The 16,125-nt window shown below is 39.2% G+C and overlaps 2 protein-coding genes across 28 annotated transcripts in view; one reads left to right on the forward strand and one right to left on the reverse strand.

The window, feature by feature from the left end:
• Positions 1-1,200: 1,200 nt before the first annotated feature.
• atg4c (autophagy related 4C, cysteine peptidase) lies at positions 1,201-13,242 on the reverse strand. Of its 2 annotated transcripts, XM_074634961.1 has the most exons (11): positions 13,078-13,241; positions 12,808-12,935; positions 11,317-11,400; positions 10,119-10,349; positions 8,246-8,585; positions 7,041-7,111; positions 5,091-5,293; positions 4,763-4,841; positions 3,912-3,988; positions 3,300-3,419; positions 1,201-2,905 (listed from the first exon to the last, which is right to left on the reverse strand). In XM_074634961.1, exons 2-11 carry the CDS (start codon positions 12,881-12,883, stop codon positions 2,738-2,740), a joined length of 1,449 nt encoding a protein of 482 aa, XP_074491062.1. In that variant the 5' UTR covers positions 12,884-12,935; positions 13,078-13,241; the 3' UTR covers positions 1,201-2,737. The 2 variants fall into 2 exon arrangements, with proteins under 2 accessions (XP_074491062.1, XP_074491063.1); XM_074634962.1 differs by lacking the exon at positions 11,317-11,400 and having other exon boundaries at positions 13,078-13,242.
• Positions 13,243-15,666: 2,424 nt separating this feature from the next.
• The window catches only part of dock7 (dedicator of cytokinesis 7), a 56,555-nt gene continuing 56,096 nt past the window's right edge, over positions 15,667-16,125 (forward strand). For 21 of the 26 annotated variants that reach the window (XM_074634925.1, XM_074634929.1, XM_074634934.1 and 18 more), the window contains exon 1: positions 15,669-15,832. In XM_074634925.1, coding sequence (XP_074491026.1) covers positions 15,795-15,832 — 38 coding nt within the window. In that variant the 5' untranslated portion in view covers positions 15,669-15,794. Of the gene's footprint in view, positions 15,833-16,125 lie in introns of all 26 variants that reach the window. The other 5 variants (XM_074634922.1, XM_074634923.1, XM_074634924.1 and 2 more) reach the window with 2 other exon arrangements.

The raw sequence follows: 16,125 nt of genomic DNA on the forward strand, positions 1-16,125 counted from the left end.
ACTAAACCTAAGCAGGGTATTATCCCTAATACAGGTATGATCTTAAGATATTAGAAGGCCCCTTCCCTGTTGATCCCTCGAGGCTCTACATGCCACAAGCGTCTTCCTCACGTGGATGACACCAAAATAAAATCTTTATTGGGCATCTCTACGTGCAGCCCCCCCTGTCACACATCCGTCCATCTGTGGAACAGAGGAATGGACTCCCTCTTTGTGAGGAATTTGCTCGGCTGCAGATTAGATTTTCAGGAATCTGCAATGTCAATGACACTTTAGGCAGCTGTGTTAAACGGCGGGAGCATGGTGTATGTGTCTGTGTGTGTGATCGGCTTGCTTTGTAAAGCCACCGCTCGCTTATTGCATTTCCCTCGAGCCTGTGACTCATTAATCAAATATTCATACATCCCCTGTAAATACATGGAGAACACAGTCAACCCTCAGAGCGCCGTGTGCCCCCCAGCACAAATGCTCTTTCATGTTTCGGACAAAAATCCCCAAATATCTCCCTCCCCTCCCTCCTGTCCATTCAACCCTTCCATCTTCCAAAGCTGGAGAATGTCGCTGGTCCTTTGCCTCTGCATACTTGATGTTCCCGCTCTGTCCACACAGCCGGTCGGCCGTCCACTAAAAGGAGAAAAAGCCGTGGACGAACACACAGATCAGACGGGGGATCTAAATGATGCCTTTATGTGTTTTGCCATTGCTTCTCCATGGTAGAGAAGAGAACAGATGAGGGATTCTTCTTCCTCTCTGTCCATCCATCCTCACCCTTGCCCCGGCTCTCTCGCAGAAGGGACAGTCCCCTCCTTTAAAAAGCACGGCTCATCATAATACAAGAATTTGTATTGTATGGGAAAACAGTCCGGCATAGCTCAAACTAAGGGGGCAACACACAGATTATCCATGGTAACAGAGCTCTGCACACAAGGATATTTTCTTTTCCTCTGCAGAGGAACACAATTGCCGCCAGTGTCACTGGGTCACATTTTTTCCGGTCCCTGGTTAATGGGCTGTAGAGATGGTTAGCACGTACGATTAGTTTTAATCTATTACATTTGACCGGGAGAGAAAGGGATTGAATACATTTCAACACACCACTGAGGTTTGTATCTAGCACTGAAAATGAAGCAAACTGTTTTTTTTCTTATTCTACTGAAGTCACTTCAAATTCTACAAGTGGACCCAAAAGAAGCAAACTGATTAAGAAAGTCAAATATTTTGTCTTTATTCAACTTTGCCTGGCAGTGTTAAAAAACATTTCATTATACATTTTGTAAGTTCAATTTATGCAAACAGACATGCAGGTGTTGTAAGGCAGGAAAGCACATGAAACATATTCAACAGTCGGAATACTTCAGTCTTTTTTGAAGTGATAAATCAAAGTGCATGCTCAAGTTTCGCAACCTAACGTGTGCTCTAGCGTACTTCTTCACTTTTAGTTTTTTAACGTGCAGATACTATAAAGGTGTTTTGTAAGAACAGTAATAGATAATTTAGTCACTCACTGCTGGAGATTAGAATCGAGGAAAAAAAGATCAAAAGTAGGAAAAAATATTAAGAAACGTTACGGAAATGTTAGAAAATCCTTTGAAAGGATTAAAATCTTTTGAAATAGTTGGCCCAAATTATTAATTACACATCAGCAGATACAAATAATATTGATTTGGAAAGCTGATATAGTATGCCTCTCTGATTATTGCTACTCCAAATGAATTCAACTATACTATACAGTATATTTACTATACAGTATGTTAATTCATGTTTTGACTTCAGTGTGTGTAAGACAACTACAGGAAATAAAGAATTCTATTTTAAAGGGTAATTCATAACAGATGGTGCTTATTGAGATATGGCACACGACATTAATCCCTTTGACATTAAACTCTGCTGTCACCCTTGGTCACTTGCACTGTGATGCAGTCAAAATGAATACCACATACAAGGCAAGCAAACAATCATATCATCATACAACACCATCAGAGCATGTTGTGTCCCGTATGCTTCTGTTGTCGAGGTGTTTCAGACGGGTGAAGAATTCATCCTGTGTGATGTTTTTTTGGCAGAGAAGTTTGGAAAAGTTACTTAGCTTCATCTTCAGGGAGCCCTTGGCACATATTAATTAAGGCTTTTTACAATACTCCTCTTAGCCCAGTGCTAACCACACTGAAGAAAACTCTGTCTAAACACTGCAGATAACTTTAGCCCTGTGAAAGGATTTTAAAGTGGGCTTGATTTTAGTCACGGTTACTAGGACACTGTAATATGATGTAGTGCTGAGCTGGACCTTATCATCATTATTGGACTTCTTCAACGTAATGTACGGTACAAAAAAAAAACCTTCACCAAATCTCCCAAAACCTGACATGTTGATATACTCGCTATCAACAGCTTGTCTCAAGTCCATAAAAATCACAAATAATGGTGCACAATGAATAGTGTCAGCCTAGATGTTCCCTCTTCTTTAGATGAGTGTATAAAACATTTTAGGTCACTAAATTAAGCAGAGCACCAAAAGCTTTCTGACAAAATGTTCAGCAAGCTATCATTTCCGAGCAACACATATAAGTACGACAAACAGTTTTGGCAAATATTGCTGAGCGACAAAGTTTCCAGGACGTATTAACTGTAGTTTAAAAAAAGTTCCATAACCTTCAGTGTCACGAGGCTTTGGATATCAAGCAGTTTGATTCATTAAGAGAAGAGAAGTTCCCTGTCGGTAGTCTTTTAAACAGCGCTGTCAAAGCAGCACAAAGTCCCCGGTAGTGGTGACCGTCCTCCGCGGGTCACGGATGAAGGGCCACTCTCTCTTCTCCGGGGTCAGGCCCGCAGACAGGTCGTAATCTCTGCCGTGACCTTGCACGAAAGTGAACGCGGGGTATTTCTCCTTCGCTGACGGCTGCAGCACCTGGAACAACAACAGAGCAGTGTTTCAGAGGAGTGCTGGTGTTACACCATGCTGTACACTTCATAACAGTTTGCTTTGAGTTTCATCACTTAACCTAACGAGGGGTATCTTATCGCACCTTAATTGTTCTCCTTTAGAAACTACAGTATATTCATTTTAACATAATTTCTATAGAGTCTGGTTTACAACATCTACCCAACATGTTGACTGGCTGAAGAAGCAAAGCGAGAACAGATTCATGGCTAAATGGTGCCACCTACTGGTCAACTTTTATCACACTGACCACACATTTGCAGGGCACAAAAACAGAATGAATATAGCATTATGATAATAATAATAATTGTGAAATGTTGGCAGTAGTGAAGTGATATTTAAAGAGTCCTGCGTTAACTACCTTAGACAGCTCTTGGCTGATTCTCTCGTAGTCTTGAGCGCTTCTCGAGTAGAAACCTATGGTGCAGCTTGGGTCCATCTTGCTGAAAGGCATCTTCTTTGGTGAGGGGCAATGATATGACTAGACAAAAAGAGACAAAATACATCAGAAAATATTCATCAAGCTGAAGGGCTGGATAATGTGTAACAACTGCAGGGCATACATACACTCCATGGCAGCGTCAACAGCGAATAAGATGCATTCTGCATCATTTGATGAATGAAATCCTATTTATCTGCTGTCACAGCATCCATAAATTTACACCTCTGGTGTGTTGTCACATTGTATACAACCGCATGCAAAAGCATAAAACAAAGTTGCGATACAGTGCTGTGTGCTGATTTTTATGTATGGGTCCTGAAATATTCAGACTCGCAGTACCTGATCCGGTATTTGCCGTATTTCTCTTAAGTGGCAGCTTCACACATCTGAGCAGCGAATAAATCAGCAGATAGAGACTCGGTAATTGGGCCGAGGGCTGCTTTAAGATTCATACCCTTAAGTACTAACAGAAACTATTAAATTCACATTACTGGGGCCCCCAGTCAGCTCGTCTGTGTAATTTCACATTACCTGGAGAGGGAAATCGCTGGTGCTGACATCCACAAAAGACTGACAGTAATGAGGGTCCATGTAAATCAAGCTGTCATCTGCAAGGACAAAACAAAAGACAAGTTATTCAAAAACATCGGATTATTACGAAAACGCGCTTCTCTCCAATTTCTATGCAGAGTAGCTCAAAGTCACCCGCTTGGCCTACTGTTAGGCTTGTGTGTTTCAAATATGCCTCCCAGAAGGTTGTTGCTTTTTAATATCCACCGGGGTGGATTAAATTCTGCATAATCAGATGCGTTTGTACAAGCACATTCTTTACACCCACAAAAAAAAAGAAAAGAGGTTGTCATTTAATTTTTGTGTGGGGGAATTACTTTTACAAACACGCAATTATACTCGACCATTTGCATATGATAAATGCGGCGCCCTGGCAGGGAGAATGTATTGCTTGTCATTTAGACATCATCCACCACTGTATTTCAAATTGGTAAAATGTAAATGCGTAAATATTGACTGCCAAGATGTACAACTGAAGGTTCCTCCTGGCTCCTGAAGGTGATGAAGAGTGGCTCACTTTGGGGGCCCGGATGAAATTTAATGCATGCCTCCTATGGAAATCAATTACAGGCTCACAACTTGGGAGGTTTACTTGTGATGAATGGGCGAAGCTTTGATGGGTCAGAGAGAATAAAGTAAGCCCTGCTTCACTCGCTTCCATCTCCACTCCTCTCCGTTTTCCTCACGCAAACACGAATACATTAACTTACTTTGTCTCTTCACATAAGAAGGGTATATTATGCAAAATAATCTGTTATTCACACCAACCTCTCTGTGTGTCTTTCTGTGTTTTGCATTACGCTAACACTAACCTTGAAATCCTACAAAGTAGCAGGCCTGTTTGGGCTTTCCTCCGATGATGCCTATGCAGTACTCCAGACTTAGTATGCTCTAAATGCAGAGAATGGGACAGAGAAATACAAAGAACATCTGAATACTTTCATTTTCTTTTCCACATCCTGACAGTAAAACAGATATTTTAAACTCATCAACCCCTCACAGTAACATATTTACAGTATAATTACTCTTACTTACTTTACCCCTGTGAGTGTGCGTGTAAACATGTGATCAAACACCGAAAGATAAAGTTATCTGCCCGAAACAGAGTTCTACAAACTCTGACCTACGTGTATCTCTCACCTTTGCAAAGTTAAAGTAGTCGGGGTTTGTCTTCTCTCCTCCCAGCCGCACAGGGACGAGGATGATGACGCCTCGGCTGTCTGACGGGGTGGAGGCCGACACTGGTTGGTCGCTCTGTGGGGAAGGAGGGGCGTCTGATCTCTCGGCAGAGTTCTGCCCTGCTCTTGGTGCCCTGTGGCTATCGATGACATCAGCGCTGTACACTATGGAGGATCAATAACACAAAGGTCATTTGTCTGTTTCCATGTCTGTCTGTCAGTCTGTCAGCCGTTCTGTCTGTTCATCAGGCTCTCTCCTGGTTAGTCCTGAAATATATGGGTGGGGCCTTTAAAATTATGTTTTTGTCTATGAGAAAAAAAGTTTTTCCTTCTCATAATTGTCTGCAAAATTGTCCAAATACATGCATATTTTATGCATATGCCAGTAAGATTTTGTTACATAAAATGAAACTTCATCATCTTGAAATAGTTCACAGTATGTCTTTGCATATCTGAATGAACAGGAAACTCCTTGTGTCTCTTGTTACCCAATGAAGAGTATCTTTGAATTTTACAGCCGTGGCCGGAGGCATTATGTTTTCTGATTGTCCGTCTGGACCATTCTCGTGAACGCGATGCGACACCTGGAGGGAATTTCTTCAAATCTGGCACTAACGTCCACGAGGACTCAATGATGAACGATCATGTCTAGAAGGTAACCTGCAAATTGCAAAATCTAGCAAAAACTTGTAAAAACTCTTGCGAGACACGCTGCCCTACGGCCTATTCTAACCCTAACTATCAATGCCTTACCATAACCATCTCGCGAGAGTTTCCTAACTCGTGGGTTACCTTCTAGACACGACAGATACACAAATTTGTCAGTTACTTTTACAAATGTGATGGAATTTTCCATCAATTCCTCTCTTATTGGTAGAAAGGTCAGAGTGTTTGTCAGAGTGTCCCTCTGTTGACATTCTTGGGTTGGAGTCCTGTCTAGAGGAGCCACCGTTATCTGTACAGCTGTGCCTGTAGTGGAGACCGTAGAGCCAGTTGCTAGGGCAACCAGGGTCAGAGATGCCAGAGGAGCGAAGTAAGTCAAAACATGATAAGGGGTAAGACACTGAGCACCGGGGAGGAAGGACAGAGTTGTGAGGCCTTCACGCAGAGAGCATCTATTGTGGAGACCTGACAATTCTCCTTGATCAAGCTTCAATAAACCTTCTTTTGTAAGACATCATCAGCTCCGGACCTCTTCCTTCCAAAGATAACTTGTGTATCAATTATTCCATCACAACAAATACTTGTGAAATTGCTTAATCTCTTACGCGTCAGAAAAGAGTGTAAAATGTCCATCACAATTTCTCAGAGCACAAAATAACGTCTCCAAATACCTTGTTTTGTCCGACCAACGGTCCAAAACCCAAAGAGATTCAATTTATAGTGCTATACAACAGAAAAAAGCAGCAAATCCTTACATTTTGGGAGCAGGATTTAGCACATTTGCTTGATAAATTACTTAAAATATGAATAATTGATCATCAAAATGGTTGACTATTAATCTGATTTGATTGACATTTGATTAATTCCATTATGTACAGACATTCATGGTGTCGGGAGCGCACAAGTTAAATTCACTCCCATATTCTCTCTGTGCCCAAACTCATAACCCACCAAGACACTCGCCTTAACACCAGCTTATCTTCTTCTCTGGCTATTGAGAAGACAAACGTGAATCATAACCCAAGTTGTTGGGGTTAAGAAGAGGTTGGAGTGGGACGTTATGGATTCGGAGTGGATGTATTTGTTGGGCAATAGACACAGTGAGTCTCCTGTCACCCTTCTAAGCAGCTCCATAGTCTCCCAGCAGCAGCAGCAGCAGCAGCAGAGAGAGATGGTGGAAAAAGAAGGGTCAGTTTGGGCGTTGTGCCCAGTATCCTGTTTTTATCAACAGCAGGCTCATCTTTCATACCTGTGCAGTCCTGGGAGACATAAGCAGTTATACCCGCCAAGCCAGGGTCCATCGCCTCCCCGACAGCTTTCCTAAGAGAGAGAAAGAGAGAGGAGACAGAGAGAGTGAGGGGTTTTAAATGTTTACATGTGGAGCTTATGTTCAGTAAACATCAGGGCTATATAGTGTTTATCACCATGAACTTAACAACAGTGATGTTACCTATTTATTTTTAATTATTCATTATTGTATTTATCTGCAAGCTGTTAATACAACGTGAGCAATATAATATATTACACACATACAGTACGATGTTGTAAGCACAAATTAAAGCTTACTTAATACAAAATACGAGTATTCACTTCACACAGTTCAACAAGGATTATGAAAACCCTGCTGGCTCTGAGTAATATCAGTGCATACAGAATTTTTTTACACCTCAAGCAAGACAAAGAATACTTCAGAATTGTATTTACATTGTTGATTACTCTGTTGATTATTTTCTTGACTAATTGATAAGTTGTTTGGTCTATAAAATGGTGAAAAATGTTGATCAGTGTTTCCCAAAGCCCAAGATGACGTCCTCAAATGTTCTGTTTTGTCCACATCTCAAAGATATTCAGTTTACTGTCATAGAGGAGTAAAGAAACCAGAAAATATTCACATTAAAGAGGCTGGAATCAGAGAATTTTGAATTTATTTTCTTAAAAAATTACTCAAATTGATTAATCGATTATCAAAATAGTTGCTGAATAATTTAATAGTTGCCAATTAATCTATTAATTGTTGCAGCTCTATTTTATTTAGATTTATTTAATCCAATGTTTTGCTACCATCTTTGACTTTACTAATATACTTTGTATCCATGTCCCCAAATGATTGATTAAATATTGGGACATTATCATTAATAATGCTGAAACATTTAATCCATTAGTTGATCAAGAGAAAATCATTATGACGGTTTTGTTACACTGATTATTTAAGTTATATATCAAGTAAAAATAACAAACATTTGTTGGCTACAGCTTGCTTCATTTTATACCACGTTAAAATTCAACACTTTTACTATCAAAACTTTAACATTTTATATACTAAATTATAGATCAAATGAATATGATTGCCCAAAAAACCTAATCTGTGTATTAAGCACTGTTTTGCCTTAAACCGCAATAAATCATATGTGATCAGAGCTGGAAGTGGCTCGTAATAGTAGTTAACAGACTTACTTGAGGATGTGTGCCACCACAGCAGGCCCGTACCAGTCTCCTGCCTGCTTCCCCAATGTCAGGCCCATGCGGATCAGCCTGTGGAGGCCGAACTGAGCAGAGGGGCTGTCCCCAAACCAGGATACCAGAGTGCGGTGGTACATCTCTTTCAAATGTGCATCTGCCTCCTCTGCAGATCCCGGGTTCTGGGCTTGGTACATGGGTGGTGATCCATTATCGGAGGGCCCGGGGGAGCCTTGCAGAGAGGCTTCAAGAGAGGCCACCAGACGCTTGGCTGCAGTGGTAGTCCACGTCTCTGTGTCTAAAGGCTGGAGCGCCATCGCCTCCGACCAGGTCCAGTCTGTGGAGGAATAAATCAAGGATAAAACATCAGCAACATAAGAGAGCAAAAACAAAGTAAAGTTTTAAAGTCGTTATAAGGCCAAAGAAGAACTCTATTACACCACTGATTGGAAGATAAATATCCTATATTGTATTTCTGTATTTAAATATGATTATTAAAATAATGAAAAATAATATTGAAGGAAACTAAAGTGATAGGATTAAAACAGCTGTAAAATGACAACACAGAAAATAGATAAACAATTCATACATAAAGTCAAAGAGTTACTTATAGTGCAAGAAAATATTAGTTTTTTAAAACTTGATATCAGTGATGGAATATAATATTTGAGTAGGTATACATGAGGCTTTCTGAATCTGATCATTCACCACATCAAAGTTCAATTTAGAGCATCACCACTGAGAACAAAAAGTCTTTCAGAACTTGTGAAATTTAAGGTTTTTGCCTTAAACAGAGAGAACCGCGTGCGCCTCAGTAAGAGAATAGGTGTCATTCTGTTCAATTATAAGTTTGAGTGTCCTAGTATTTCACTTTAACAGTGCCTTAGCCTTACAAACAGGGTGGGAGCCGAAGGAGGAGAGAAAGGGAGTGGCCCGGGCTATAAAATGGGCCAGTGTAGAGTCTAAGGCATTAACAAAATGACCTTGATCCAAAAGTGAATCAAAGTGAAATTGATCAATAAATATCCTTAAGTGGCCATTAGTCATTTTATAGAGAAATATTTCATTAGTGACATATTTTAGATTGAACAGAAGAACAAGTTTTAAATATTGTTTTCTAAATGACTGCATTAAACTGGCAGTCATCTCATTATGTGAACCCGTAAAGTCTAGGACACTTCAGAGACAATAGATCTGACAAAGATGTGAGGAATTCACTCGTTTTAAACGCTTCGCATCAACTTAATTAAACTTTCACATTTAGGGTTGAGAATGAGGAAACTCGCCAAGTCTGGCTTCCTGCTTAGAAAAAGAGATACGGAACTGAAAAGAAATACTTAACACGAGATACAATCGCAGTGCACTCCAAAACGACCTACAATGATCTGTAGTCTAATTTACAGTTGCACTTTCTTTATAACTAGGACATACCACATTGTTACGCTGCCCACATCAGATCCTACACCTTTAAGTAAGAAGGTATATTTTCCTTTTTCACAACCAAAATTTCCAAGCTAGAGGATTCAAATCAGCAAACTTCCAGCCACAAGGCACCTTCTCTAACCTTTAGAGCAGGGGCTCCCAAATGTTTTGCCTTGTGAAACAAAGCAATGACTGTGTGTGACCCCTCGTCAGTTGTTTTATATGCCTAGAAGTCACGAGCAAACTGCTCCGATGCAAACCAACGCAATTTTCCCTATTGAAATTGTTAAATAAATTTTATTTTATCTTTATTTCACAAGAAATTTGTAATCATTAAAGTAAAGTCAGATAAAATGAATATACTTTTGTGTAGAAGAAACATATTTCGTATTGTCTCATATCCCATTGTCCATCTGGGGTTTTTACTGTAACTGTCATTCTCACTCACCTCTGCCCAAGAAGTGCAGAATAAGCGCCTGAGCCAGCATCATCTGCCCGGCTCTCAGCATGCAGCCCCAGCCGCAGTCTGAGGTCAGGGTGGAGCCAGGCAGTGGAGGCAACTCCTCCCTGTAGGTGAGCCACACTCGGGACGCAAAATCCTTGCGGAAAGCGTCCACGTTCCCCATGACGAAGTCCTCATCAGAGGCTTCGTCGCAGGCGTCTGTAACAGTGTCGTCATCTGAGGCAAAAAAAATTACGTGATCAGTGGGCAACTCTGGGGTTTGAAAAGTGAAGCCAATGCTGAAGTGCCTTAAACTTGCATTTTTCTAATAGCCAGCAGGGGGCGACTCCTCTGGTTGCAAAAAGAAGTCTGATTGTATAGAAGTCTATGAGAAAATGAGCCTACTTCTCACTTGATTTAGTACCTCAGTAAACATTGTAAACATGAGTTTATGGTCTCAATCACTAGTTTCAAGTCTTCTTCAACACAGCATGATGTTCATTTAGTAAATTATGGTCCCATTTAGAGTCATATAGAGCATAAAGCAGGGTATGCTTTAGGGCGTGGCTACCTTGTGATTGACAGGTCGCTACCACAGCGTTTTCCGTGTTTACGTCTTACAACTTTAACCCTTTCACAGTGTGTTTTCAATTAAATCTGATCAACAGAGTAACGTATTTTGTAAATGTTTCCCTTTGTGTGTTTATGTCCTCACCAGACCCCATATGGATGTTCGGCTAGTAATGTATGTATGTATGTATGTCATTACAGGGTGTAGCGACTACTATCAATTAAAAAGCCGCTAAGAGGCTAAAGTTGGCTCTTTACTGTGACTCGTTCCTAGAAATCCATACATCCAGATGCGTTTTATGGTGTCTATTAAATTAAAAGAATTACAAACAATAATTGCACTGGATTAACCAAAGTATGTGCCGTGACGTGACGGTAAACGGAAAATGTCCGAGCCTAACACACCCTTTTCGTCTAAATCCCACAGTCCAAGTGCACGAGTAAAATCAAGTGATAACCACACCCCTGTGCCCATAACTGGAAATGATACTAACCAAATGAACATGTGCAGCCCTAAACAAATAATAGTAAACAATACAGACTAAATGCACATTTTGGCCTCTACACAGGGAATGCAGTCAGTGTGTATTTTAATGTAGTCGTATGCGTTTGGGCATATGTGTGTGCATCATACCTTCAACCTTAAAATGGTAACATTTTCCAAGGAGAAGCACCGGGGAATTTCTACTGAATGAGGTTTTTGGTTTCAGAGCCCAACCTAAGATACACAATAAAAAGACAATATGTTACGGTTTAGTAAACTTTTGTTGATGGTTAAAAACAAAAATGTGTCCTATTTACTCAGTTGGCTGGCACACCTACTATACAACACCCATCATTCAATGTGCTGGAGCGGTCCCAAGATTTCTGCCTACTACAGTATTCTTCTGTTACACAAAAGGCAGAGAATAACCATTGTGTTTTTAGGTAAACAGAAACTTTAGTCTTAATGAACTGAAATGTCAAACACAAACCAGAGTGGACAGAATGACAAAGAACTATTTTAAGGGCTGACTCAACAGCGGTAGGTTGTTGTCTCATTGGATTCTGATGCTTGTTTTTATTAGTGCAGAGTCCTTTGTTCACAGTACATGTTGTTCGTCACTCTGTATCGACTTTGACTTGTAATAGACATTGTATGTTGTTGTTCATTTTTAGCTTTGTTTGTATATTTATACACCTACACATACTTGCATGTACTATATAATAGTTATATATTTATGTTTACCTATCTTTTATTGTCCTTGTTTTTAGCTGTATGTCTGTTTCTATCTTGCTGGAGTTGACAAAAAGTCAGATTCCTTGTATGTGTGTGTACACATACTTGGCCAATAAAGCTGATTATGATTTTACAAATGTAGTTAAGGCAAGGCAAGGCAGCTTTATTTGTAGAGCACATTTCAGCAACAGGGCAATTCAAAGTGCTTTACATAAACATTCAAGAACATTGAGACAAAGTGCAAAAGAACATTAAGACATAATTAAAACAGTTATAAAAACATAAAAACATAAAATATTAGAAAATAAAAACAAGCTAAAAAATAAAAGCTAGGATAGAAGCTAAAATATAATATAACACACAAGAGTAAAAGTTATAGTGCAGTATAAGATCATTATCTGGTTTAATATGGGGCAGCAGAAAACAGGAACGTTTTAAGCTTTGATTTAAAAGAACTAAGAGTTGGAGTTGGTCCTGCAGGTTTCTGGATAGTTCCAGATATTTGGTGCATAAAAACTGAACGCTGCTTCTTCTGCATGTTTAGTTCTGACTCTGGGGACACTAAGCAGACCTGATCCAGATGACCTAAAAGGTCTGGATGGTTCATAACATAGCAGAAGATCAGAAATGTATTTCGGCTCTAAAACATGTAGTGCTTTGTAAACCAGAAGCAGTATTTTGAAATCAATGTTAACACTAAAAGTCACTAAAATTAGACTGTGTGGACTATATATGGACAGGTCGAAACAGCAACAGCAGTGATGCATGAATGCATTAGAAAAAATAGTGGACACAGAGGACTAAGCTTGGTTGGCAGCAAGTCTGTGTGTGTGTGTGTGTGTGTGTGTGTGTGTGTGTGTGTGTGTGTGTGTGTGTGTGTGCGTTGGCCTGAAGCAAATTACTTACTGTACTTCACATTGTGCCACACAGACAAGAACTTTGTCTTCAATGTTTCCACCTCGTCGCTCCCTTTATTCTCCATTTGGACCAGTGAGGAATGTAACCCATTCCCACAGAGCACACACACACATAGGCTACACACACACACACACACACACACACACACACACACACACACACACACACACACAGAGAGAGAGGACAGCTGACTGGATCAGTATCACATCACAATGTTACATTACATGTAATCACAGCTTGCAGTGAGCACGTCGTTACCTTGGAGCTTCTTCTTCTTCTATCCAGCTTTGTACAAACTTCCCACCGTTGTATATTGTTGTAATGCCACTAGTGTGTACACGGTGTATCCCCCATGACTTGCAGTGTAACTTAACACTGTCCTGCGGTCGCCAATGTTTACACTTTGAGGAAGTGAGAAGAGTCGAGTCACGTGATCTCGCGGTGTTTCCGCTGGTGAACAACGAGAGAGGCTCGATGTAAACCTCAAGGCAGCCCGAGCGGGCGGCGTTTAAAGGATGCAGAGTGGATTCATGGTGTCTGGATTTTAGGCTCCGCTTGTTTGGGTTATTCCTTGTCACAAAACATGCGTACTTTGTTGTATAAATGCAGGGCGACGAATAAAAAGCCATCTATCGAACACATTCATCACGTCACCTCTAATTAACTCACACCACATTGATGCTATTACAATGTATTATATACTATATATATATATATATATATATATATACATATATATATATATATATATATATATATATGTGTGTATATATATATATATATATATATGTGTGTGTATATATATATATATATATATATATATATATATGTGTGTATATATATATATATATATATATGTGTGTGTATATATATATATATATATATATATATACATTGATGCTATTACAATGTATTAAAAATAAATAAATAATAATAATAGAAATGTCTGTGCATTAGTTATTGTTTGTACTGTACACAGTTTTGTCTTAAAAAAGAGATCCTGCTTTCAGTGGATAAGGAAAATATATCTATCTATCTATCTGTCTGTCTATCTATCTATCTATCTGCCTACCTACCTATCTATCTATCTATCTATCTATCTATCTATCTATCTATCTATCTATCTATCTATCTATCTATCTATCTGCCTACCTACCTGTCGGTCTGTCTGTCTGTCTAAAATGATAAAAAAATGCTTCTCAAATTTGGTCTTGTACTATTATACAATATGATATCATATTTGTCTAATCTACGAGGTAAAATCATAAGGTTTGAAATCAAATTTACACAATTTAAATCAAAGTATGGGAATTTCTGTCTTCCAATAAATGTGTATGGTGCCCAAATTTCCATGAGAAATAATCAAACAATAAGAATGAAAAACAAAAATGTATAAGGGTGAATATTATGTAAAATCTTAAAGGTCCCATATTGTAAAAAAAAGGGAGATTTTCAGGTCTTTTATATTATAAAACAGGTTTGAGTGATATATAAATACTGTTAAACTATCAAAACGCTCAATATACGAAGAAATACACACAGCCCGTATTCAGAAATTGTGCATTTGAAACAAGCCGTTAGGATTTCTGTCCATTTGTGATGTCACAAATATACAATATTTAGATCATTACACGGTTTTAAACATAAACTTTCGAAATGTGTCCCAGTTTATTTCCTGGTTGCAGTGTATGTAAATAACATCAGCTGACAGGAAGTAAACATGGACCCAAACTGTTGCCTAGCAACGTAATTCCATTGCAATTCCGTTGAAATGCACTAAAACGGAGCGTTTCAGGCAGAGGGTGAATACAGGTATATTCAGGCAGACAGTATGAGGAAAATAAAGTTGTTTTTTTTACCATTAAAGCATTCCTTTATGTTGTGTTTATTTTACATTATCTAAAAATTATAAAATCTTTCTCATATTTGGTCTTGTACTATTATATAATATGATATCATGTTTGTGTAATCTCCCAGGAAAAATCATAGTGACAATAACCTGATATTTTCAGGTGGAATTTCATTTCCTTCTCACTGTGCAATATCATTTTCCACTTGTGCAATTTTGTTAATAGTCTGTTTATTGTCAATACTGTATATACCTCTCCTATTTTTATACTTCCTTCTATTTAAATGGTTCATATTTTGTTACACTTTGTTTAGCTCTTTTTTTTCTACTGTGTTAGCTGATGCATCTTGTTTCCTGCACTATACCATTTGCTGCTGTACACTGCAAATTTCCCCACTGCGGGACTAATAAAGGATTATCTTATTTTATCTTGTCTTATCTTACATTAGTGTCTGTTTGCCTTTTGATGATGACCAATTTAAGTTTTTTCCGACCTATATATAGTATTTAGCTCTCATGTATGGCGGGAGGCTGTGTTGAATTATCTTATTTTTATTTTATTTAATTGCACATATATAAAACTGCACAAAATACAATCAAAGAAAAAAAAGAAAAAAGAAATGTGTCAGGAGAGGTCAAGAAGCCACAGGCTTATACAAAGGACCTCCCACCTACCCCAAGAGAATAAAACAATAACAAAAAAGGAAGAACGATCTAATCTAACATAATTTTTAAAATTATCTTATAAGGTTTGAAATAAAATTTACAAAATTTAAATCAAAGATTGGGAATTTCTGTCTTGCAATAAATATGTATTTCACTGAGAAATAATCAAACAATAAGAATGAAAAAAACAAACCCTATTGGACATGTATAAGGGTGAATATTATGTAAAATCCTAAATAAAGCTATCCAGCTGTTGCAGTACATTCACTGCGCAGGAGGCTTTTCTCTTTGGGGTGTGTTCTGTTGCGCAGCATTACGGTCATTACGGTAAATGATCCCACTCTCCGGTTTTCCCGTTTTTCCCTGTGTGGCCGTGTAGTGAGTGAGTGGAAAGCGGAGTCTGCCTGCCTGCTGCTGCCAGCCTGCCTGGGAATCTTAAAGCACATCAGCGGCCACTGCCATGGCTGAACGCCGCGCCTTCGCCCAGAAAATCAGCAGGTAAAAAAAGCCTTGAAAGCCCCCCGAAACGAGCTCGTCTTTACGGGCACACCGAGCACTTTATATAGGTCGCCTCTCAGACAGACCACCGCTGAGGGAGCCCTGTGAAGGAGGCCCGGCCATCAGCTCCAGCTAGCCGCCTGTTAGCCAGAGAGATGCTCAGACCCACCCAGACAGACATGTCTCGCCTCCTCCTGAAACAAAGGAGGGAGATGTTTTATTGTTGTAATGAATGTAGCTTGCCAAAACAACTCTTATGTTTTCAGTAATTATCTGAACTGATGAATTGAGAA

This window comes from Sebastes fasciatus, chromosome 5 (assembly GCF_043250625.1).
Source record: "Sebastes fasciatus isolate fSebFas1 chromosome 5, fSebFas1.pri, whole genome shotgun sequence".
NCBI lineage: Eukaryota > Metazoa > Chordata > Actinopteri > Perciformes > Sebastidae > Sebastes > Sebastes fasciatus.

Bases quoted from the DNA above. Each gene is read 5' to 3' on its own strand.
- atg4c (XM_074634961.1), bottom strand. From the start codon at position 12,883: ATGGAGAATAAAGGGAGCGACGAGGTGGAAACATTGAAGACAAAGTTC. The intron at 8,586-10,118 runs GTGAGTGAGAAT...ATTCCTCCACAG, and splicing joins TCTGCACTTCTTGGGCAGAG to ACTGGACCTGGTCGGAGGCG. The intron at 3,989-4,762 runs GTTAGTGTTAGC...TTGTCCTTGCAG, and splicing joins CTACTTTGTAGGATTTCAAG to ATGACAGCTTGATTTACATG.